The sequence below is a fragment of the Seriola aureovittata genome, chromosome 20, assembly GCF_021018895.1.
Source record: "Seriola aureovittata isolate HTS-2021-v1 ecotype China chromosome 20, ASM2101889v1, whole genome shotgun sequence".
NCBI lineage: Eukaryota > Metazoa > Chordata > Actinopteri > Carangiformes > Carangidae > Seriola > Seriola aureovittata.
In genome coordinates this window covers 6,170,348-6,195,462 of record NC_079383.1, presented here as the reverse complement: position 1 = coordinate 6,195,462, position 25,115 = coordinate 6,170,348, and the positions used below count along the sequence as shown (strand labels likewise).

At 41.1% G+C, this 25,115-nt stretch overlaps 3 protein-coding genes and 1 non-coding gene across 7 annotated transcripts; 1 reads left to right on the top strand and 3 right to left on the bottom strand.

Annotated features, from left to right (window-relative positions):
• Window positions 1-236: 236 nt before the first annotated feature.
• On the bottom strand, window positions 237-7,073 carry zgc:56231 (uncharacterized protein LOC406257 homolog). The gene is given in 19 exon segments (XM_056364713.1): window positions 237-655; window positions 787-911; window positions 1,007-1,071; window positions 1,257-1,380; window positions 1,613-1,778; window positions 1,955-2,094; window positions 2,247-2,423; window positions 2,541-2,706; window positions 2,801-2,959; window positions 3,127-3,189; window positions 3,273-3,384; window positions 4,678-4,854; window positions 4,953-4,960; window positions 5,045-5,115; window positions 5,254-5,438; window positions 5,526-5,664; window positions 6,003-6,122; window positions 6,611-6,712; window positions 6,892-7,073. Coding segments are annotated over 19 exon segments (2,412 nt in total). The 5' UTR covers window positions 6,994-7,073; the 3' UTR covers window positions 237-444.
• Window positions 7,074-8,188: 1,115 nt separating this feature from the next.
• rps20 (ribosomal protein S20) lies at window positions 8,189-10,548 on the bottom strand. The gene is made up of 4 exons (XM_056363708.1): window positions 10,390-10,548; window positions 9,293-9,392; window positions 9,036-9,109; window positions 8,189-8,408 (listed from the first exon to the last, which is right to left on the bottom strand). The coding sequence occupies exons 1-4, from the start codon at window positions 10,390-10,392 to the stop codon at window positions 8,226-8,228; spliced, it is 360 nt and encodes a 119-aa protein (XP_056219683.1). The 5' UTR covers window positions 10,393-10,548; the 3' UTR covers window positions 8,189-8,225.
• On the bottom strand, window positions 9,177-9,244 carry LOC130161712 (small nucleolar RNA U54). The gene has a single exon (XR_008826192.1). It is a non-coding gene; the product is annotated as a small nucleolar RNA U54 (small nucleolar RNA).
• A 979-nt stretch (window positions 10,549-11,527) lies between the features above and the next one.
• LOC130161467 (ankyrin repeat and SAM domain-containing protein 6-like) lies at window positions 11,528-24,842 on the top strand. 4 transcript variants are annotated; one of them, XM_056364791.1, is made up of 19 exons: window positions 11,528-12,144; window positions 12,926-13,144; window positions 13,258-13,459; window positions 13,676-13,826; window positions 14,634-14,678; window positions 14,834-15,038; window positions 15,252-15,358; window positions 15,876-16,027; window positions 16,265-16,502; window positions 16,645-16,694; window positions 17,102-17,296; window positions 17,423-17,585; window positions 17,694-17,914; window positions 18,036-18,228; window positions 18,680-18,747; window positions 19,008-19,124; window positions 19,415-19,499; window positions 19,631-19,717; window positions 23,774-24,842. In XM_056364791.1, exons 1-18 carry the CDS (start codon window positions 11,816-11,818, stop codon window positions 19,678-19,680), a joined length of 2,790 nt encoding a protein of 929 aa, XP_056220766.1. In that variant the 5' UTR covers window positions 11,528-11,815; the 3' UTR covers window positions 19,681-19,717; window positions 23,774-24,842. The 4 variants fall into 4 exon arrangements, with proteins under 4 accessions (XP_056220766.1, XP_056220764.1, XP_056220765.1 ...); XM_056364789.1 differs by having other exon boundaries at window positions 19,415-19,511; window positions 23,774-24,840; XM_056364790.1 differs by lacking the exon at window positions 23,774-24,842 and having other exon boundaries at window positions 19,631-21,060.
• The last annotated feature ends 273 nt before the right edge of the window (window positions 24,843-25,115 follow it).

Here is a 25,115-nt window from a genome sequence, read left to right as displayed (position 1 = left end):
TTTTGTGGTTTACTTTCCTTCAGGCTGTGGATAATGGCTGTCCTCATTTGACCAGGATGATAAAAAGGTTGAGTGTGTACCAAGCATGAATTCCCTAGCGTGATGTTTCTATAATAGAGTATGTATGCATGTATACCAGCTTTTTATCTGCAAAAAGCTCACCTCAGAAAAGAGAAACCATATGCGCGTGAGCTGTGACCGTGAAATAACATCATGCAATGGAGCTGAGAATCGAGGGCAAAATTGAGATCAGTCAATTAAGATAAGAGCCTTCATGCCTCGAAGTCTGAGCAATTACATTTTTATTAAAAACAAACGTTTAAAAAACACACACTACTTAAATAAAAGAATAAATGAGAGTCACTCTTGTTGTCTCTCTGGAGTTATTAGGATTTCTTTTCCAGGTACCCTAAACCTGTCCATGAGACATTTTTAAAAACCTTTTCAGTGGTTTGCAGTCCGGGTAGTTTTCCTCAGCGTTCGGCCACTTGCCCCCTTCCGTGGAGAAGTGACCGCCTCCCTGATGTTGGCGAGCAGGCCTCGCTTGGTCTTTGGCCGCTCAGGGGACTTCTGGGAGAGCTTGGCAAGTTCTGCCTTTAGTGAGCCAATCTCCCTGTCCTTCTCAACATTCTGCCGGAGGACGCCCTCCAGAGATCTCATCTTGATGGGGAAAAAATAAACAAAACTTTCAAAAGACAAACAATTTCCATCTTCTTGGGGCCATGTCAAAAAGCTCACATTTTCATTATTTACACACTGCCCTCAGACCGCCATCCCACTTTTGACCTCACCTGGTCATCAGACTTCCTGTGCAGAGCATCCAGTTCAGCTGATTTCTCCAGGAAGCCATCTCTGACCTTCTGAAGAGTTTCACTCAGCTCCATTAGCCTTTTCTCCAGGGACAATATCAACTGAAGACCAAATATTTTATGTAGAATTTAAGTGATTACATACATAGACTGAGCTTAATTTTGACTAGGACACATGATTCAGATTTTGTCCGTACCTGTTGTTTATCTTCACACATCCTCTCGATGGCACATTTTTCTCTGTAAAGACGTTTGTATCGATCTTCCCCTGTGTGGGTAAAACGAGTTAACTCTGCTATTACAAATAAAAAGTTGTGTTTGTGAGGGACTCGCTTTGGTAAAAACAGCATGTGTTTATTTTGACCCACTACCATTTAAAGTGGGGTTTCTATACCTCCTCCCAGAGGGCATTTCCTAAAGAGAGAAGATGCTAAGCTATATGCTAACCTGATGTAGCTTCCGTTGGTTTAGATGCTTGAGTCTGACACGACTGGTCCACTGATGGAGCTGCTGGTTCTCCTCTTGCACTGGACGTTAATGCCTCCAGCTCTGACACTTTACGTCTGAGGGCCTACACAGATGGTAAGAGCCAAATTTCATGTTTAAACTTTAACTCAAATATAACACATTTACACACATAACACGAGACATTAACAGACTACTATGAAGCCAATCTGGTTATTTGCAATCTGATTTTTATATTTTCCTACAATTCAGCATGACATGCCGACATCTTTATAAACTCTTAAGGCTTAAACTTAAGGCAGACCTGTAACCCTAACCCAGCCAATAAAATAACACACCTCTACTTTCTCCTGTTCTGTGATGAACTCATCCAGAGGCACGTAGTCGTCCTCCAGATTGTTCATAGCGCTCTGGTAGGCGTGCTCTTTGATAGCATCCTTGTACATCTCAAACGTGTTCTCCAGCTTCTCTTGGTGGCTCTCCTTCAGCTCTTCTATCTGTCGACTGAACATTTAAAATCAATTTTAGTCTTTTTGACTTCAACAACAATTGACTTTGGGAGACTGATGCTGAAATTACCACTGATAACAAATGCATACATGAAAGGTTTATGCATACTGAACCAAACAGACAAATGAACAGAAATCACAAAAAGGCAAGAATAAATCAAATTAACATACGTGCGGAGTTCTTCACTTTCCATGAGCTGTTGTATCATGGCGTCTCCCATCTCCTTGCGAATCTCCATTTCCTGTACCAGGTTTCTTCTTCTCTCAGCAAGGAGTTTTGTTCGGAGGCTCTCAATCATATTCACAAGCTCCTATGAAAGTTTCAAAGTAAAACATGTACTGGATCTTAAAACTGAGATGACTAAGTGTAATACAGCTGATTCTGATACTGTTGGATCACTTTTGATATTTCTAACACGTGTATGAAACAATGTTTGAATGTGACATGGAGCAGTAGTTGTACATTCTGTGGCAGCACAAACATGTCGGCCTCATCCTCCTCATCAAGCAGCTCCTCTTCAGACAGGTAGCTCTCCAGTGCCTCGTTGTCAACCATCCCAGTGCTCAGAGGCTTCCCATCTCGGCCAACCAGACAAGGAGCCAGAGATTCCAGTGGCTTGGCTGGCATCACCTGCACCACCTGCAGTCCACACATGTGAGGTTAGTGGTGCTCAGGATCTGCAACTGCTCACCGAGATTTTTTACGATTCAGCTCATCAGGCCGATTCCTCACGTACCATTATGTACTCAGACCTACCTGATTGGCAACAGCAGAGAATTTCATCACATGGAGAGTCTCGTCGTAGGTGGAAGCACACTGGTTAATGTTGACAATCATTGATGCTCTTCCTTTGCCGAGGAAAACGGCCTGGAAGAGTTTGGTGAGTTTGCTCTCTCGGAAAGGAATGTAGCTCTTCATTTTGCTGAACACCACAGCAGAAAAAGAGCACTTTAACTATCTTACATTTTATGTTACATCCATACTTGAGTAGCAGGTAACAAATGTGGCACATTTACACCTAGCTGTACCTTTCAGTCTGATTGTTGCGAAGCGCGGTGATGCACTTCCCCAGAATGAGCAGGGAGTTGTTGATGTTTCCCGCCTCCTTCAGCCTCTCTCCGAATGTCTTGGTTTTGTTGCATCTTTCTGAGCCAGCCAGGTCACACAGAGAAAACCTGAGAAACAACAACAACAAAAAAATCTTTCAGTGTGCAAGGTGCTTGGATGAAGCTGGAATTTATGTCATTGCAAAACTACTTGACAAATGCAGCCACACAGGGAAAGTGTTACTACAAACAAAAACATTGTTCAAAAATTCATGAGGACACAACATGATACTTACTCTGAGATCCTTTTAACCGTTCCACCATCAATCTTGAGTAACTTCATGGTAAATATGCTGTGGCTGTAATGAAAGCTAGTATGAATTTTGAAAACTAAAATTGACATCAAGTAAAGAAATGATGAGTAAAAAAAAAAAAAAAATGCCTTCTGCTAGATGACTGGTTCATCTTTGTGGCAGCAGCACTTCTGTTTTTGTTTCCAAACTGCAACAATTTGCAGGCCTCGCCCAGGTTCTGGATGTTGATCCACCTGAGGTCTGGAATAAATGGAAACACATTTTAGGAGTTCTTCAAACAAGATAAAAACAAAACTAGGTCAAAACCTAGTACATTACTGGACCGCACATGGTCAATGTGTAGAATTGAGGACGTAGTTAAAAGAAAAACTGTTGTGGGCCTGTTGTAAAAACTGAAATCATCACATCCCACTCTCTGATCCCAAAGATATAGTATTTTATTACAGCTGAATTCCAAATAAAGCTGTTTTCATTTACATGTTTTTCTGTTTCTGTTGTCAGACAACTGAACAAGTTTGAAATAGTGACTGAAACGTGGCCCATTAAGACTACATGTTAACTTCCAAGCTATTTCGAAGCTGCTGCTTTGCTGCTGCTAAAATTCTGTTTTTACAACCAAGACGTCTTCTGTCTTTAACTCATGTGTCAAACACACTGATTTCAGTTATATTTACTTGTAAAATGATCACTCTGAACAAAAAGCCAGAAGTGAGAGAATATCTTTTTTATTTTGTCTCTCACGTGTAATGAAAGTTGTTTATTTGCTGTAATGGAGGCGAGGCTTAGTGAACTGTAAGCACCACTCTGCTTCACTGCAGCCTCCGAGCAGCCGGGAAACCAGAGCGTCTGAGTGACTGCCCGTAACAAGAGGTGTAGCCCTAAGCTCACGGTTAGCATCCACACAAGGTCCAGCCAGTCTTATTTGATACTAGAATTACTGCTTCACTGTTGTATGCCTCTGCCACTCAGAGTAGTTTCAGGTTAAATCCCTTTTTATCAAGCAATATTAACCATTTGTTTCAAATTTTTAAATAATTTCTGTGTGAAGTCCTGGGAAATGGCTAAAAGTGTTTTCTGGGGTCGCTGTAACCTTGACTTTTGACCTTTGACCACCAAAGTCTAATCAGTTCATCATTGAGTCTAAGTGGACATTTGTGCAAAATTTGAATGATTCCCTTGAAGAGTTATGGAGATATTGTGTTCAACAGGCCAAAATTATGTTTTGTGAGGTCACTGTGACCTTGACCTCTGACCTGTAGTCACCAGAATCTAATCAGTTTGTCCTTTAGTTCAAATGAACGTTTCTACGTTTCTGTAAACACCCCCTCTAATAGAACCTGTTTGTGTCAATTCATTTTGAAAGAGCAACGACCAATGGGGAAACGCCAACTCAGTTACGTGGCATTCAGCTGACCAATGGTGGACATATTATCACTCAGTCAGTGACATTTGCTATTACATGGCTAGCTCCGCTGTTGTGGTCCAGCCAAAAAACTATTACATTCAGAACACAAGATAAAGTCCTTCTCATACCTTTAACATAAGTGTTACCAGCACCGTCGTCACACACACGAAGAACAGCACGCTTCTTGGACTTGGAGCACAGGGAGGGTTGAAGCAGATCATACACACACTCATTGTAGATTTCAAAGAATGCCACCCATAAAGCAAACTGGATGCTGCCTGTTTCTGTTGGGTAACTGGCCAACACTAATGGAGGAAGAAAGTAGAGAGCACAGAGGACAACAAAAACCAAAGAAACTGAGTAATGAAGGAGTGGGAGATCGTAGTGCACTACACTAATCGACATTCTTCACTGCAGTGGCCAACTGAAAGTTAAGTTTTAATTGCAAAAAATTTCAAAGGTTCAGTGTGTTGATTTAATTCAGGCTACCTGTACGATTGCAGGACAAAGAGGAGGATGAAAGACCAGCGGCAGCACAAGGCACAGACTCTGAACCACCACTGGCTCTGAGAGGATCACACTCCAAGACAGGAACAAAGACAAACACGTTGAGGGTAAGTTGCAGAGAGAGCTGTGGCTGTTGTGACTCATTCCGGATATTTTCAATCCTCAGCAAGCTGAGAAAACATCTTTGGGATACAAACCTCTTTGAATGAACCAAAAATGGCTGCTTTAGCGCTTCTCTCCTGCTTGACTTGGTCAAGATCCAGATATTGGGCAGCGTTCCTCAGGTAGGGTTTCAGGTCCATCCCCTCATACTGATGGCCTCCGATATGGTGAAAGGTGTCGTCCAGCACTCGGGGGAGGATTCCCGGATCTTTTGGGGTTCCTGAAACAGTCAGCACACTTAGACCGATTAAAGAAATTCACAGGACTTCTGCAGCTCATTATAATGTCCTTGCATTCTCATTTTTACCTTGGATTGTGAAGGTTTTCCCAGCATTGGTTACACCATAGCTGAATATCAGCGCAGTCTTTCCTTCCAAGAAGTCGGACATTTGGCTTTTGACTGCGTCCTCAAACAGCTCAAACTGTGTCGTATCAGGTCCAAAAATCTAAAAGTCAACAGAGAGAAAGTTTTCTTCATGTCACTTTCAAAAAATCTTAACATTGTCTTTTCCCAGTGTCTAAGCTAAAAGCTGATGTCAAATAAAGTAACTTCAAACAAGCGGGTAAAATATCAATATTTACCCAGTCACAACTGGCTAAGCATTTTTCTCCTCATACGTGATGCTAGAACATCTGTAATCATTTTGCTGTCAAAACATGGTGACACTCTTGGTTGGAAATTAATCTTTGTGTTAAATCTAAAATGGCATGAAGCCGATCCAGAATGTTTTAGGAGTCAATGTGTACACAGACTTCTTAAAAGCACATTTCAGGTGTAGCTGACCTGCGAGAAGGAGAATTTGTGGAGTGACATGCCAATGCCCTTCTCACTGCTCTTCATGGTGGCAGAACCTTTTGGTGCGTTCAGTGTCACCGTCTGGCTGTTTTCAATCACCACACAATCCTAAGAGAAAAGGAAAAAAGTGAAGAGGAACATCGGTAGTAAGGCCTAAAGAAAAGGCAAGATGGGTGAGCTAGGTACAATCTTAAGTTTCCCTCATCCTAGATTACTATTTTATTTCAGAATATATTATAAAAACTTTTCAAAAAAGGTATTAGTACAGTGGTACTGGTTTCATTGAGACAGACAGTCAGGCATCTGACCAAATTTTGTCCAATTATAAATGGGAAAATGTGACAGCACCACATTCAAAACTGCATTACACATACAACTAAATAAAAAATACATTTAAAAAAGTACTTTCAGAGATTTATGTAACATTTGTTGGTCAGTGTTCCCTATTACTATATACAAAAAAAAAAAACCCCAAGCAACAAATGAATAAATGAAAATAAAATAGATCAGATGCCATAATTGCCATGACTGTCAGCTACTGTACTGAGCACTACATGGCCTGGATGACACCCTTCACATCAGATGCTGGACTGTACCTGGTCTTCATTGTCAGAGAGCTCCTCTCTAGAGAAGGGCCTGACTCTGAGGTAAACTCTCATGGTCTGCTGCTCTGCGCCGCCTGCACCTGGCCCTTCAGTCTAGAACCACAGGAGACGACAGTCAGACTGGGAACTCTCCTCAGTGCATAAAGGATGAGTTTTCAGGGTTTATTTCAAAGCCTTCTGATCAGTTCATGACAGGACCAAACACACATTACTAAATATAAAATGACTCAGGATCTGAACTGTGTCACTGTTTGATCAAAACAAAACATTACCTGCTGAGCTGACATGTTGACAGGGGGGACAATACAGGTTAAGTCCATGTCTTCAGGCTGCTGGACGCCTTGTTCAGAGCTCAGATCAATAGCTGAACTCATCTTGAAACAAACCAGCTCCAGAAGTCTGTTAACTCATTCACTCTAATTCACTGTGACCAATTCTCTGCACAAATAAAAGATGTGACAGTGTCTGACTCTCAGAGACAACAAGATATTTTCTGTCTTAACATGAAAAGAACTACAGGTTTGATCTGCTGCTGTTCTCCCACTGAAAATCAGGGGGAGCTTGTAATCAGTTTTAATTGAAGGCAGGTGAGAAGTTGAGCAAATCACCAGGAACAACCAGTCAGCTTAGTGCTCTGCTGGGTTCAGTTCAAAGGTGCTGTATCATATCACAGTCTGAGGGTCTAGGGTATAAGGTGACAGATGCTGCTGTATCTAACTACATCCACATAGACAGAGCACTTTTATTCTCAAGAGATTATATAAATCCAAAAATGAAAGCAAAACCAACCACCCTGTGACTCATTTTGTAAATTGTGAATAAGAGTGTGTATTATGTCAAAGCAGAGTATTTTCCTCTTACATTGAAAAGAGAAAATGCAAAGGTGTTCTGTAAAAGCTCCAAATTGGACATGATCTTCTACAGGTGATTCTCAGACATTACTGTATTTGGACTTTCATATTTCCCCCCGTATACAGAAAAGGAAAAAGATTGTGGGAACCAGATTCTTCTGAGAGCTGATGTGCAGAGGATAAATATATTTTCTGAGTGCTTACAGCATCATGAACTGGACAGCCTTCAAGTATTAATTCAGGACGAAATCCTTTGTACCTGGAGTTATACAGACTGCACCTTTTAAACCATAAAAGCTTAAATCCACACAAATACCATCTGATCAGCATTTTGGAGGTGTTCTAGTGGACAATTTTAAATGGTGGGTGAACTGGACAGTCTCCTGAGCAGTGATCCATTCTGGAAAACTATAAGGCAGGTTTGGATATCTTGGGTCACTGAAGGCAACCTGCTAGTTATCATTGTGAGGGACTTCACACTGAATTAAAATGAAGCCTCTAAGATCACTAGCTGACTAATCATCTAATCAGAATCACAATGAAGTAAAGCACTTCCAAACTTTTCCATGTTCCTTCCGCTGCAAATTTACCAAGTCTAAGTGTCATACCTGTTTCATAGTGAAATACATCCCCATCCCACACACTCCCTTTTGCGAACATTTCAGCCATTTCTGCTGTCACAATATTTCACACATCAACAGACAAAATAAGACATCAGTTTCCTTTTTGTTTCTTTATTAAATCATCTGCATTGTTTATGCGTCTGCGATGGTAACTTCAACCTCAACACCAGGTTCGATGCTGATGGAGGTGATCTGCTTGACAATTTCAGACGGGCTGTGCAGATCGATCAGGCGCTTGTGGATCCTCATCTGGAAGCGATCCCAGGTTTTGGATCCCTCACCACAGGGAGTCTTCCTGGTGGTGATACGCAGAGTCTGGAACAAGGCAGAGAAACCAAAATTTAGTTTTATCAAAATGAAAACAAGAATCCAGAACACCTTGTCTAAATTGGTGGTAGTGCCATCATTTCAAAACTGAATAAAGTTCTGAGTTACTGGAATTTTTTTATTTTTTAAACCAGTCACAATTGTTAATGAAAATTTAGCTTATTTCAACTTGCAAATTCTTCCCTTTATGCCTTGTTAAAAGCCTGCAAATAAACTTTTTTTTTTTTTTTTTTTAAAAAGCAGAAAGTTTGCAAAGCTGCATTTAGCACCTTCATGAGTTGTAGCATATATTTGCTACATCTGATTTGTTGTAATTTGTCAGTGGCAACAAAGGATGAAGAGCAACATGAGGGGCAGGTAAATAAAAAGTTTAAACTTCTGTGTGAAACAGACATTCAATGATTAATTAGAAGTCTTCTATGTTTAACAGCCAACATGTCCTGATGAATGCCTGTACTAGTTTTGTCCAATGACTGTCTTAACAGTATCTGCTTTAATGGCGCAAATAAAACATAACACAGGGAAGATGACAGACTTGATCTATTTTAAAAACAGACCAATGTGTTATACACATATACTAAACACAATGTTTATCTAGCCCATGTACTTCAGTACCTTGGTTGGCATGCGGACAGGCCCCTTCACCTTCAGGTTCTTCTCCTTAGCGCCACGGATCAGGTCTGCGCAGACTAGGGATGATAGAATAAAACTTAAAAGACTCGAAAAAACATCAATCACTTCATGATGCTTTTAAAACCATGGCTCAGAATAGCGTATAAAGTCATCAAGGTTTATCATGATGAAAATTTTATCCTCATTGCTCAGGTCTATGTTACATTCTCAAAATGATTTATTTTTTTAATCTTAGTTACCCTTCTCCAGAGATTTGACGTTGCGGCTTGTGAGGGTGATGCGGATGCGGTGAATGGCAACCTCAGCCTCCACAGGGGCCTTACCAGTATCCTTGAAAGCCTGCATGTGTAGAAACAGGAGTTATTAAAACACTGGACCAGTCATCGATAATATAGTGACAAGAGTTATGCAGAATCGGTACTCAACATGCGCATTGAGCAGACCTGAATGCCTTCAGCATTTCCTCATGTTATGACAGTCATTTAAAAATTTACAGTTTACCATTTCAAATCCACCAAAAAAAAAATAGGTAAACTAATTATAGAATCGTGTTTAGTTACTCCTTTGTTTACAACCCTGAAAACCCAGGTTACTGTTGAGATGGAGATTTACGTGGAGCACCTAAACGCAGCACCTGCTAACCAGCACGTGGAGCAGCAAATATTACAAGCAACAATGCTAACACAAAAGGTTGCTTTATTGTGTGCATCATGGGTAAACTCCCACATCAGTTTGTCCACTTCACACTTCAAAGTTACCACATACACGGGATATGATCCAGCTAATGTTGCTCAACTGTCTTTCATCGAACTAGCATCGGTTTGACTAAACACGACAGGCTCCATTTCTGTCTGAGCTAACCGACAAATTTATCCTGTCAAACAAACCTTCCAATCGAATATCTGTGACCCCATCCTTATTTTTAAATGATCAGAAACACTTACTTTCCGCACTCACTTGTACAATAGCGTCACCGATTGTGAGACACAATCGTGAGAGCAAGACACTTCATCGGAGGTTTATACTTCAAGGAAATACCGGTAGTGCGCGGTTAAACAAGCCGGGCAATAATTATAGTATTAAGAACTGCCCTAAAGATTCGGTTGAGATACTGATGTAGGGTGTTAACTTTTAACCGTAACAAACGTAGTACTGCTTAAGAGTCCGTTTTGTGGCGGTTTTTAGCGGGACGGTTACTTGAACGACAGAAGCCATCGGTGCTTACGTTAGCTAAAACAATCCGTAGAATTATGTGAGATTCGACGATATAAATTCCACTTCATCAGCAAAAAAACATCGTAAATCACAGCCACAGCTATGTCCAAACAGCACATACCATTTTAATTATTCCTGACCGACTTATTCGGAAGAAATTCAGACGAACAGCGGTGAGCCAGGAACGGTCTCCACCAGCGTGGTTAGCTCTTCGGGAAAAGGGCGAGCAGAGGCCTGGGCTTCATTAAGTACCACTCATCCGGGCTCCTGGTACTTCTTCTTTAGTGTTTTAGACTTAGTCTGGGACCACAGCGGCACCCAGCGGTGGCCACACTTTGTTTTAATTCCATGTACAGACTATATGTAGTTCCTCACGATGACCACTGGAGGGCAATAAAGACTACTGTCAATTCCACTATTATCTAGTTAAGTTAAACATATTACTTATATACGAATACATCCCTTAAAACCTTTCAAAAATAAAAATAAATTAAATGTAAGAAAAGTGAAAACAGGAATTAAAATCTGTATTTCTGGTGACCATCGACCATCGAAGAAAGTGAAGTCTTAGGCATTTAATGGTACAAATAATTTTATCTATTTTATTTCTTCATTTATTTGATTGTATAATTTTGTGTATAATAGCACAAACCTGACAAACAAAACACAAAAGTGCTTGTAATAGTAACACTGATAAAATATTTAGCAAAATCTGAAAGCTAACTTTTGCTAACTTTAGCCTTTTGAATTGTAGTTTTTAAATAATAGTAGTTTTAATAAAGAATCTCGACTTGAACTACCTAAAACTCAAAAAAGAACCAAAAAAAAGGAGGTAAAAACCATAATGCGTGTGGCCAATAACCAAAATATTTAGTAATTGAATAATCACTGTTATATACACTACTATTCTGTCCACACTATGTAAGTAAATGAAGGTTGACACATCACTCCCAAAGGTAGTATTTAGGGTAACTGAACGTCTGCCACAAAGTTGTTGCAAGATGTGTCATTTTATAAAGTGGCGTGTTTGTTGAAAGTGAGTCATATTTTACACTTTTCGTATTAAAATTTGCTTGATTTCGACAGGGAAAATGTAGAGACAGACCGTAGGAACTTCACTCATTAGATAAGTCCTGCTAACTGAGGGACTCATGAGTAAATAACTGAAACGTCCATCACATGGGCATAAACGTTGAGGCTTTTCTTATGAAAGATAAAAGCGGAAGTTGTGCTCTGTGTTGTAGTAGATCTTTGGGTGAATTTCTCAACAAGTAACGGAACCGGGGCAGTGGTGATGCGGCCGGTTGCCAGAAAGTTGTTTTGAGGAAACAAGTTTTGTCAAAGTTTATGATTGGAGATGAGAGGATGGTTGCATTGTCTGGGAGGAAGGAGGACAGTCCTCGACCTGGAGACTAAACTTTATTTCACTGTGCGTCATGATTTCGAAACACGGGCCGCCGCCAAGTGACAGGGGAACTTTCGGACCGTTACCGTCGATTAAACAAACGGGAGTTTAATGGAGGCGGAATAAGGCTTTAAATGAAGAAATGAATTTTGGTGTCCCCGCTGATTCTCTGCTGCTTTTCCGTGCCTGCGATGAGGGCGACTATGAGACGGCCCGGGGGATCCTGGAGCCCGGAGCCCCGAAAGAGTCCGGGCGGCAGAGCAGACTGCGGTCAGAAGCAGGGTCGGAGTGCAACGCCGCGGACATATTGTCTCTGGTACCGGTGGACTGCACCGACGAGGAGGGGAACACCGCCCTGCAGTTCGCCTCTGCCAGCGGTCACGAGAACCTGGTCCGGTTTTTGCTCCGAAAGGGAGCCTCGGTGGACAGCCGCAACAACTACGGTTGGACCCCGCTGATGCAGGCTGCTAGGTGGGGCTGCGGGCTGCAACTCTTTGCACTATGTTCAAAGTATCAAGAGAGTGTCAGACAAAACTCCATTAAAAAATCTGGCAATTTCATTTATAGCGCCATGCTGTCAATGATGAATCACTTCACAACACTGTGCCACTCTTTAATTCGTTCAACAATAACAAACTTTAGTGATGAATTATATAATATATTTTTTCCACACACAAACCTTTTCTTCTTCAGTATTGTGACAGTGGCCACAATGAGACAAATCTAAAATGCTTTTTTCTTGTAAAGCAAATGTATGTTGAATTTGTATCGAACTATGTGTGTGTAAGAGTCTTGCCTGTTAAATGAACATTTGATAAGTAGTGGCCAGATTCAGGCATAGGGTTTGGTGAAGCATCATGTATGTATTATTGTGTTTATTGTTATGTATGAAATAATTTCTTAGTTTCAACAAAATGTATATGAATATTCATTTAATGAAAATATTATGTGTCAGTGTCATGAAACTTTGACAAATCACCTGTTCACCTGAGTTCAGCTTGCTTGCCTGTGTTTTCAGTGTCTGATGTCAAATTGCTTAGTGTACCTTCAGTGTGCACAAGCAGTGTGTACAGTAATGTACCTGCTGTGGCAGTGATGCACTTTCTCAACCATGTGAGAGTTGACTCCGCTGAAAGAGGAGTAGCACCCTAATGAAAATATAACATTTTCGATCAACTGTGTTCAGCTGAGGAAATTAGATATTTGAGTTCCACTGCCTTTCTCATCCTCTGTGTCTCCATCTTCCACCCAGGTTTGGTCACCTGACCGTTGCCCACATCTTGCTGGAGAACGGGGCAGAGATTAATGGACGGAACAGGCTCGGTGCAAGTGTCCTGACAATGGCGGCCCGTGGGGGACACACTCATGTAGTCAAACTACTCCTGGAGAGTGGGGCTTATGTTGATGACTATGATCATCTGGCTGTGGCTGCAGAGGCAGTCTCCAATGGCAACAACAATAACAGCTGCAGGTTGGGGCTGATTTTTTTTTCAGAATTCAATTTAGAGTTTATTTGAATAACATCTTTAGGTCTAAATCCTTGTCTGGGAAAGTGGTCTGGTTCTATCCCTTTGTTTTCCACAGCACGGCTGGTTTTGGAGGGGGTGAGGGTTGTCCAGAAGGAGGAGGTGGCAGAGAATTCATGGACATCACTGCCCTTATGGTGGCATCTCAGCATGGCCATGAGGCCACAGTGCGCCTGCTGCTAGAGTGGGGCTCTGATGTCAGCTTTTCCCAGAAGACCACTGGCTGGGGTCCACTGATGGTGGCCACCCTCAGTGGGAAGGTTAGGTTAATGATGGATGGATAAAAGATTGATGGATAATACATTTTGACTCTTGTGGGTCTCATTTGGGGATGTATCGTTTCTTGTGTGCCATTTAGACTTACATGTTGTTTATTTTTACACAGTTACAGCACTAATGCATATGGAGTAATATCCCAGCATGGTATCTGATTGTAACTGGATGGAAAACAGAATAAAGATGTGTGTGTTTTGAAGGTGGTTGTGGCTCAGCAGCTGGTGGAACGTGGAGCTGACCCAGACCGAGTCAATGTTCTGTCTAAGACAGCCTTTGAACTGGCCATGCAGCTTAAACAGAGAGACGTCAAGGCCTATCTGGACTCCATCACCACTGTTCGACCCCAGACAGGTAGGGCCTGACGATGATAAAATACGGTTGTCACAGCATGCTGCACAAGGTTTACAATGTAAGTACAACTATACAGTATAAGAAAAAAGGCAGCACATTGTATTTGACAACAATCAAAGAATGAGCAATCAAAAGAATAAAAAAGGAGCTCAGTACATTTTCATTTCCTGGTCTCTCAGACTGTGACATGTTTTGTGTTCATTTTGTTTGGATGAGTTGTATTCTTGGCGTTTGTTTTGATGAAGAATATGTTTTTTAAAATGTTTTAACAGTTTCACAGGAAGTGTTGTCTGTACCTCTTATTGCATCTGTGTCTGTCGCCACAACAAGGATCTAGATGTGTTTGTATTGCAGTTGACACTCATGTGAGAGTGAAACCAACGGGGGCGGCTCTCAGCCTCTTTGATGTTTAATAGCTCTTTGCACCAGAGGTTCAGGATTTAAGCCAGTTTACCTGCAGGATCAAACTCTGCCTGTGGCATTCATGCTCACTTGTGCTTCTATGTTTTGATCCTTAATCTATCAGTTTGTCAAGATAATTCAATCTCTGATCTCTTTATGCAGTGATGTGTCGTCAATTTGTCAGCAAATGAACAAAAAGAATATTACTGCAATTTTTCATGAGACTGTCTGAATTTCAGTATACAAGATGTTCCAGTTACAGCAGAGTGTTTTTATGTGTCTACTTTTCTCACGTTCCTCCATTAGTTTTTAATGGTGCTGAGCTATGTGAAGTCTGGCCAAGTAGGATTGTTGATTTAAAGTCAGAGCTCTCTTCTGTTCTCAGTCTCACTCATTTCTTCACAGACGATGAGAGAAGAAGACCAGATGTGTTCAGTGCCCTCAAATTGGGTAAGTTAAATTAGATTCTTACTGAAAAAGCAAAGTTACACATAAATAGCATGTTGGTTGTGAGACTACCAGGTGAGATCACTAACAAATAAACACAGTCACGTCCATATATTTGCATAGTTATGTATCCATGTGTGTGTTTTATGCCGACTCAGGGAATTCCCAGCTAGTTAAAGAGATCTTGGAGGAGGATCCCACTCAGGTGAATTCATCCAACCAGGAGGGAGCATCACCTCTGATGATGGCAGCAGTGAGCGGTCAGTTAGAGGTGGTGCAGCTGATGGTGGAGAAGAATGCCGACATAGACAAACAAGATGGCGTCCATGGGTGGACTGCACTAATGCAGGCCACCTATCACGGGTAAGATGGGTTACATGAGAGACAATAGTGGTATTCCATTTTTTTTATATGGAGTTTGTTGTTTCCATATTCAAATGAATATAGTTAAATTGTTGATTTCGTCTGTCATTTCATTTCAGATCATTAAAAAAAGTGATTTTGATGGGAATAAAATCATTTGATCGTGCGATGTACAAACAGCACATATCTTTTTTTCTGTTTCCCTTCCTTCAGTAATAAAGACATTGTCAAGTACCTGCTGAGTCAAGGGGCAGATGTCAACCTTCGAGCTAAGAATGGATACACAGCCTTTGATTTGGTTATGCTGCTGAATGACCCAGGTACCCACACTATCATCGCTTTGTTCTGCAGCACTTTGGGAGAATGTGCTCAGACTGAAAAAACAAACCCTTCTTAATGTGTTGTAATAGACAGCAGAAGTATCCACCAGGTATTTAAAATAGTAATACATTCTTGAAAAGAAGGATGGCAGATATTTGTCTTTTAGTCTGTATGTACCTGACTTTGCCCAAGGTACAGGTACTTAAATAATTCAGTTATGTAATTCAGAAGCATATTTTTCCAAAATATATATAAACTATTCTGGTTACAATAAATAATAATTGAAGCTGAAATGAAAATGAAAAGATTCTGTTAACACAGAATTATTCAATGAAGAGAGCTAGAAAGCTGAAATGATTTCCTGATGAAATTATGACTAATTAAACTTTTATCTCATCTCCACACGTGGACGTTAGCATGTGACACAGTCTCTGTTGTGTAGTTTCCATGATGGTCGCTCATCCTTTCACTCACTGATTGCTCATTTATTTATTTTCTCTGTTTCATTTTTTTCAGACACTGAGTTGGTGCGTCTGTTAGCATCAGTGTGTATGCAAGTAGATAAGGAGAAGTCGAAACACCGCGGCAGAGCCTTAATGACTCGCTCCAAAAGTCGACAGTCCCTCAACAATGTCCCTGTGCCACCTGATGACAAGGGAGGCCTCAAGGTAAAGACCAAGTGAAGTCCTGTAACGCTAATATTCTATGTAAAAGTATGTTTTCTTAACGTTGTCTGTATGAATTAAAACCTGTACTATTGTTCAATTATTTATATATTATTTAATTAAACTGTAATATTAAAATCACATTTTATCAATGATTTAATAATGACTGTGCACTCAAAACGTCAACTACCATATCTCTGAAGCACACGCACACACATGTTTGACTGCATCCTCTTCCAGTCCTGGTGGAGTAGGATGTCAAATCGGTTCCGGCGGCTTAAGTTGACTCACACTCTGAGGCATGGCCTCTCGTCCAATCGCCTGGCTCCATTCCCTGATGATGCTGAAACTTCACTGGATGCCACAATGAAGGCAAATAGGAAGCCTGGTGCTGTATCTAATGGGACGCTGGCACCATCTCCTGCCCTGGGAGGGAATGATGTTAGCGCTGCATGGGCTGTCAAGAGCAAAGATACCGGTGAGCCACAGTGATCTGTAAAACTGCCATGAATAAGTTTAGCGTAAATGGAATTTTGTACATGTATGTATGAGTTGCACATGTATGTTGTATGATGTAGAAGAGGGAATATGTAAATGTACTGTTTGTTCCTTTGTTCCAGGTCTTTGTAGGGCATCCTCAGAAAAGGAGGACTTCCTAATAACCACAATGGTAGGAATATTTGGTTTAAAGAACATTTTATTGTACATTTTATCAGCTTCGGGCAGTTTTCTGATTATAATAATTTACCTCAAAGAACCTCTGAAAAAAATCAGTTTAAGTAGTATATAGCCAAGTTTGTTAACTTTCTAACAGTTTTTATGATGTTTATGTCACAGTCGTCAGTTTCACAGTGATTAAGAAAATATTCAGACCCCTTCACTTCATCTTATTGAAAACCGAATACTTTTTGGGGCCACTATATGAGTACCACATACTTATGTATGGCGTTTAGAGTTAGGGTTTGCACTTTTATACAGTATTTATTTTTTTATTAATGAGTGTTGTATAAATAAGGATTATTGTTACTATAATAAGTGGTAGTGTTGTTCCTCTGCTGTGTTTTCCATCTGCTGTAGCTGAGAAGCGGTGCGCCCTTGACCCGGCTGCCCAATGACAAGCTGAAAGCAGTGATCCCTCCCTTCCTGCCTCCGTCCAACTTTGAGCCGTGGAACTCGGACCGTTCGCGCCTCCTCAGGGAGGGAAAGAGCGAAGCGCCCCGCCTGCCCATGCCACCCCAAAGGAAGCTAAACAGCAGTGGAAATTCAGATATTGTGAGTGTGAGGAGGAGAAAGTTAGTGCTCAGGGGTGGAGTTGGTAAAACCCCTCTCTAACAGTCTGCATGTTTGTCATCATTCATGGGTCTTTTGTTATCCTCTCTTCTCTCCTTTATTTATCAGACGTCTATCAGTCGTGTGGTCAGCAGGTCCATTAAATTTCCCAGCATCCCTAAGGGGCCCTCATCCTCCTCTCCCTCCAACTCCGGTCACTATCACTCCCCCCACTCCTCCGGTGGCTCCAATGGAGTGGCAGGGCTCAACCGGGACTCTCACAACCGTTCAGGTTCACACAAACGCATCGCCAAACTGCACAACACAACCAGATTATCAGAAAGCATATGTATCATACAGTATCTACAATAAAACACTCTCTATTCCATCCCTCCACTAGGGGGGAGTGCAGACAGTGTCCTCTCCCAGATAGCAGCTCAAAGGAAAAGGGCAGCAGGTCTGATAGATGTGAAGGTCCAAGCTCCAGAGAAACAGCACAGCCCAACACAGAGCCAACCCCCACTGCCAGCCTCAGCACCCAGCCTGCCGCTGCCTGATATCAGCCTCCCTGACATCCACTCCCACCCAAGCCTGGTCGCCTCCGATATCCACTCAAGAAGGGTCTGTGCCATGTTTCCTCTCTGAAATCACTGCGATATCTGAGTAAAACAGCCAAAGTTGAAGAGGTGACTCCTATCATGTCAGTGAAGTTGTGCTACTGTCCACCTTTATTACTTTGTAGAAGATGGAGTTGAAGAAGAGGCCACAGTCAGGGAATTCCTCCACCTCCAAGAGCACGTCACCCACTCTGACCCCATCTCCTTCCCCAACGCCTAAGCCTCCTACTGGGCCGGGAGACTCTCTGTCCTCAGCCTCTTCTCATCCTCGCTCCAAGAGCAGTGGAGGCTCCAGCAGTGGGACCATCACTGATGAAGGTAATGTCACATTGTATTCAGGTTTACTCTGAAATTATACTTCAAAATGCCATATTAGGGACAACAATAGATATTGGTGATCAGCTTGCTTTGATGATTTCAAGTGTTTGTCATTTATTAATTACATCAATGACAGATATAGTCTAACTTAGTTGACTTTTAATGCAACATTGTCAACATTATTTTTCTCATTGTAAGAAACCCTCTTGTTACGTCATTCATTTCTATTTTTATATCTACACTTTTGCTATGTTTAAAAGACAAAATGCTGAGATGCATTCATTTCAGCCTCATGGCCCAGTTCTACCACACAAACCTACACAATGGGCACTGGATGTAATTTAACCAACACACGTGATATCCACACAAACCATAACTACTCACCTCATTTGCCAAGTTATATCCCTTGCTTCAGATCATACTGTATGCTATTTTGTCTTTATGTTTTCAGATGAGCTGTCTAGTATCTTGAAGAAACTGTCCCTGGAGAAGTACCAGCCCATATTTGAGGAACAGGAGGTACTCTTTCTTTTTTGTCCAAAACATTTTCCTTCAACTATGAAGTCTGTTTTCCTCCTTTGTTTTAATAAATTTGATTTATTAGTTGTCAATGTGAAGGAAAGTGTTTTTCCAAGACTACGTAACTGAACTGCAGTCCCCGGACAGTTCTGTACTTATACTGTATTAAACCCAGAAAATTGTGTATATTTAATATATCGCACATGTTTCATATGACCTTTTAATCAGTGTTTCTCCTTCCCCTCTTCCCCTTCCTCTAGGTGGACATGGAGGCATTCCTGACTCTAACAGATGGAGACCTGAAGGAGCTGGGAATCAAAACAGATGGACCTAGACAACAGATCTTGGCGGCCATATCAGAGCTTAATGCTGGAAAGGTGCATTTAGTTCAGCATACACTATATGGTTATGCCTTACATCTTTACTTCCAGTAGTGTGTTTCCAGTGCTCTCTGGGCTTGATTTATAGTCTTTCCACTTCAGTTTTTCCACAGTATAACCCAACATTATGTTCAATATGAGCCAGCACTGTTAGGTAGAATTACTTTAGGTACTAAGGATGGAAAAGAAATGTAGGTGGACACATAATAGATTGACACAGTATTTGAAGGTACAGCAAGAGCATTATCTTTGTCTGGTGTGTAACAATCTTCATTTGCCGTCATCAGGGACGAGAAAGGCAGATTCTTCAAGAGACCATCCATAACTTTCAGTCTTCCTTTGGTAGCAGTGCCAGTAATCCAAGACAAGCAGGTGAACCACGCTGTGAGTGTCAAATGTTTAAACAGAGCTATAGATTCTGAAGCAAACACATGCAAAGACAGCATCATAATCTGTCTTTCTACATCTTTATCTGTTTCTCTCTTTCCACCTGTCTTCACCAGCTCCAACAGGTTGGATGAGACACCAGGTTCGTACCTCCAACAAGAGGTAACCGGTAGACCTGGCGCCCATCAGGAAGTTCACCAAAGGTACTTAGAATGAGAGTAAAAGCTGGTGACCCCTATCCAAGGAACAAATCATATGGAGTTTCCTGGACGCCAGTGTCCCAGACCACTAGAGGATGCTGCAACAAAACAAAGCAGGCCCTGATAATCTGCCTTAATAGGACCTTCCAGGAACAAACTGCCTTAAAATGTTCCTCTTGTGGATCCTAAAGCAGGGGAGATGAGACATAGGCCTAGCTGTCCAGCACCCTGCTGTAGTTTGACAAAAAACGTGATGTGTGGCTAATCATATTTTTTGCCATAGTGAGGCGGTTGCCACATGTAGAGAAAGACAAGAAGATCAACTACACAGCCAAGGGAGAATGAGTGTGAGCCCATTATTTTATGTGAACAAATGTGAGATACCCAGCATATGTATTGTAAAAGTGGTAAATTAAATCAGGAGAAAAGAAGAGAGAGATTATGAATTTCACAATAAGATAAAACAGGTATTAGCTAATAATAATGTGACTGAGACTTGAGAGCTATTGAAATGACTAAAAAGGTGCACTGGTGAGGAAAGCAAATGGAAAAAGAGAAAGGGACATTAGCCAAGCTGTTTTGTAGTCATCCAGTCTATTGGACTGCTTTTACTAGTGTGTTTACGTCTTGAATTTACGGACCACTATGTAAACAGATAATTTTCAGTCAAGGCTCTGCTGTTATGATGATGCAATAAGTAAATGTTTTTTCTACTACTTCAGACCTTGTTGGACTTGAGATGAAAAGGTATTGGCAAGAAAATATTTTTTGGGAGCGTTTTATGACTGGTATAAATTTAGTTTGAAAGAAGTGCATTGAGCAATAGTTTCCACTGAGCCTGCATCTGGCTCCACCATTAAACGTTTGGTCCACGTTCAGACAGACGGAGTGCTATATCATCCCTAAATATCAGGTACCTACAGTATATTCCATGTCTTAAATCCAAATCATGTGCTGTCGCAGTGTTCAGGATGGGTCAGTTAAATATTAGATGACATCATATCCTGTTTAGTCATGTAGTCTGTCGGGGGAAACACGAATAAACACACTGTGCGCTTTTAAAAAGGACTCTGGATGATGAATCATGAAACACAGAAATAAAGTGTGTGTCTAAAATTAAATGCTGCAAAATGAAATAAACAAACTGAAAAATACAAACTGTTTTTATTGGTGCTCGTGTTGAACAGTTGGAAAGCTTGTTTCAGGTCCAGCTTTGCCTGTGTAAAAACTGTACAAACAAATAAAACTATGATGTAAAACCATCTTTCTTCCACAAGATGGCAGTGACCTGCTGCTGATGCAATAAATTGTCAGCATGGTACAGTCCTGCTGTAGTGTGCACTACAGACCCTGCTCTGTGATGTGTTTGTTCAGACCGACGTCTCCTCATCAGCTGTAGTAGTCACATTTAAGTGAGACTATGTAACTTTTAAAAGAAGACATATTATGTTGTTCTCTGGCAAATGAAAACTTTCATCCACCTACAATAAAACCCGGTCTTATTCATTTCTGCGCACTCAGTGGTTTTGCTGCACCAGCCAGACTTGGTCTGGTATGACCAGTGGTTTATTGTGGCTAATGACTGCAAATGTTTGCAATTGTAAGATGGATTACACTGAGTAACTTTGCTGGCTTGTTGACTCCTCTCTACTTGTGCCACAATTTATTATAGCATTACCATCATGTTGGATTTGCCACTTGTAACCACAGTGTTAATAGACTTGCTTTAATACCTCCAGGGTTGTAGCTGTGTAGTCAATTAGCAGCCATATGTTTAAAGCCCTCGTCTAGGAGCTGAAACAACTTATCTATCCCCACCAGACATGTTTTAAGACATATTTAAATACCTTGCTTTGAAAAATAATCTGTGTCTGATATGGTTTTTCCATCAAAATTTCTTTTTAGCTACAATTTATTGAAGGTCCATCTCTCTCCTTGAAAAATCCAGAATTTATGGATGCATCTATGGAATCTAAATGTGTTAGTTAGTGCTGCACATTTTGCCTTCAAACTATGTGATGTCACAAAATCCTGCTCGTATGTACATTTCCTATATCAGCAGAGGAATGTGCAAACAGCCTTCCAGTGTCAAACTTGGCACATACATCAATCTGCACATCAGTGTTTAGCAGATACACCATTGTCCATGTTATCTGGGAACCTCTGATCAAGGTTTGAAGGTTTTTCAGTAGCAGATGACGAGTCAGATATTTGTGTTTTTGTTTGTTGAAGCCACTGTCACCATGTGAGCAAGAACAGCTGAAAAATGTGTTGATCCAAAATGACGATTGATTCAAACCACTTGAACCAAAAGTCAGAAAAGCAGACTATCCCCAAAACATGACCAAATAGCAACACACTGGCGTTGCTGAAATCATTATTGATGACCTGGATATGGACTGGCCCGACAGGCAGGCGACAGGGTTCCTGTAGAGTTTAATGAAAAGCATCACTCAGTGTAGGAAAGCTTTCCTCTCCAGGACTGTGGCAGATTGAGTGCTCAGATGTACAGTCATATGTGAGCTGTAAGAAACTGGAGGAGAGAGAAATACATTTGGGATGTATTAACATCGCTGTGGCATGTGGGCAGCAAATGGAGTGACTCATTCAATTTCCTCTCAATTGTTTTCACTCACATACGGTTTTGATTGGATTGAATAACATTTAATAAGATTGTCTGTAACTGTCAGTACAGTAGTCATGCTGCAGAAACAGAGAAACAGAGGAACAGTGGACATAGATCACGGGTGTATGGAAGTCACAAAATCAGTGAGGTAGACAGTGACTCAGACAGAAGATTGTTTGTTTAATGAATAAGAAAATAGCAACCATCTTCTGTTTTTCCTTTGTGGAGGATGTTAAATTTATTTCTAAATGGATTTTCAGCTACCTCTCCAACTGGTGAGATATTGACAGTCTTGGCCTCAGAGGTTGAAACTGGTCTCGTCTGTGTGGTAAAACAGACTGACGAAAGAAACCGGATTCATGTGAGAATCCCCAATAGAGATAAAGTTTCACTGAAATGATTAAAAGTTTTCCGATCTTCATGCCCTGTGCTTTGCTAAAGCACAAATAGCAATGCATACTGTATTCCTCAACAGAGAAACTGAGGGCAGACTATCACAAAACTAAATCCAATAGGAGTCTCAACAGGAGCAGTTCCTTTTAACATAATGGTCAGGAGAAAATGTGTCATACTGTCTTCTACTAAACATGAACATATCCCTCCTGTTTGCTTTACCTGTTAAAAGCAATACAATATTTTTAACTTTATGAATTGTGATGGTGTGTTGGCTCTTTGCTTCATCAGGTGTGCAAGTGGAAAATTTTGGGTTGGGATGAAATACAAAACAAATGACTTACTCTCTCCCAGTGGTGACACATCTTACCCAGGTTACCAGATATAGTCTTTTTTTGTTTCTTTGAGAGTCTTCTCCAAAAGCTTGGATGCCATCACCATGACTTTCACTTTGTGGCCATCGGCCTCTGGCTGTGTGTGTGTGTGTGTGTGTGTGTGTGTGTGTGTGTGTGTGTGTGTGTGTGTGTGTGTGTGTGTATGTGTGCTTAATTTGAAAGGTGGTGGTCATGAACATGAATGTGAATGAGCCAAAGTGAGGCCTGGTCTCTTAGCTCTGTGTGATTTAGAGGGGAGCAGGGATTGGAGGACTGAGCTGAGCCCTGTGGTCTTCTGTCTCTGAGCACAGTGACCTCGTATTTTACACTTCAGTTTGTCCCTCTCTGCTTTGCCTTTTTCTGACTGAAGACCTGACAGCGCTTTGACACATCCATCAACCTGTACTACTTTTTTAAGCAGAACTACAGTACAGAACAATAGCCAACATGCACAACTATCATACTCCTGTGAATTGTTTGTGCAAACTATGTCCAAACAAACAGTTGCTGCCTGATTTCACATTTGCATTCCACTGTCAACATTCATTCTTGCAAAAGTGACTCATTTGCTTGCAGGGTTTCCCAGCATCCTGGGTGTTACACAACACTGTAGCCCTTTTTATATCTCTCTGTACCCCCCTGTCTTTCTGTGTACTTCTCACACAGACACAGAACCACAGACGTGGGATGGAGCAGATTAAGGAACGACTGAGGAGAGCGGAGGAGGAAGACAACCTCCATCTGACCCTTGTCCTGACCATGAAACAACCTTTGAAAAACCCAAATCCAAATGTAAACAAAAGATTATCCCCACAGAGTCCAAACACAAAATTTTCCCTCTCAAACCGATTGACACAGCTCCTGATATAGGGACCGACGGAAACGTGACAGCAAAGCACGAGTTGGAGGTGTATCTTGTAGTATTTGGCTCCACTGGATGATGCGGCTTCATTATATGTCAAAAGCAAAACACAAAATACTCATTTGAGGCTACTGAAATTGAACTGCACAACCTGTTATGTTGCTGTAGGATAGTGTGGGATGAAATGCTCTAATACTCATGATCAACACAAGTTTGATCAGAATTAATGGATCATTGCTTTGTTGACTAACCACCTACCTGTTTGACACAAATCTTCATCAAATCTTTTGTCTGTTTTCAAATGTGTGAGATTTTTTCTTTGCCTTTTTTTAGTTTTTGACAAGTTATTACAACATAATTCCTTTGTAATCACGTAGCATTACTTGTGAGCAAATGAAGTTGAATAAAATGTTATTTGAAGCCACAAAGCTACAGGTATGGTGGTACAGATGCAGAGGCATGGTATTATTTCTTTTGAAACCCTAATACTACTTGGATAAGATAAAACAAGAACCACTTAAATATTTATTTGCTTTTCAGTGTTATCTAATGCCGTGTTTTGTGTACATATATTTACTACTGAATCTCAGTTTTACAGATCAGTATCCGAGGATCATTCTTTACTGACACCACTGATACTTCCCATTCAACATGTTATGCTTCTCTGTTTTGCAGTACTCATAATTTCCAGTGATTTTGAGCATTGCAGGCTGTTTTGCTCTGTGCCGTCAAAGTTCATTGTCTAATTTTGTCCTGATTTAAGGTTCATGGTCTCATGAGATCAAACCAGATCTATTCCTTGTCCCAAAAAAAAACACACTAATCTGTTCAGCTGTGGTATTAAACAGTTTAGGGTCAGTGTGTTATTGTTGCAGCATTTCTACATGAACAGCTCAAACTGCACTATTGTTTTTGCATACCCGAAGGCACGCATGCATACATGAACCATATGTCTGCAGAGTATTTCCCGCAGGTCCCGAGGGTCAGAACATGCATCCTGACCTAAAAGGACTGCTTGAGCTGGTGTTGTCCATTAACATCTATCTGCTGTCATGGATTAAGGTCTGGCTCCACAAATCCTGACAACACCATTCCTGCTTTGCAATGGCACAACAGCAGCAGACTGTGAACTCTCCTCCCGCTTTC

Bases quoted from the DNA above. Each gene is read 5' to 3' on its own strand.
- rps20 (XM_056363708.1), bottom strand. The intron at 9,110-9,292 runs GTAACTAAGATT...TATCATCCCTAG, and splicing joins CGTCAAATCTCTGGAGAAGG to TCTGCGCAGACCTGATCCGT. The intron at 8,409-9,035 runs GTACTGAAGTAC...GCCTTGTTCCAG, and splicing joins CTGTCCGCATGCCAACCAAG to ACTCTGCGTATCACCACCAG.
- LOC130161467 (XM_056364789.1), top strand. From the start codon at position 11,816: ATGAATTTTGGTGTCCCCGCTGATTCTCTGCTGCTTTTCCGTGCCTGC. The intron at 14,679-14,833 runs GTAAGTTAAATT...ATGCCGACTCAG, and splicing joins GTTCAGTGCCCTCAAATTGG to GGAATTCCCAGCTAGTTAAA. The intron at 16,695-17,101 runs GTAGGAATATTT...CATCTGCTGTAG, and splicing joins ACTTCCTAATAACCACAATG to CTGAGAAGCGGTGCGCCCTT.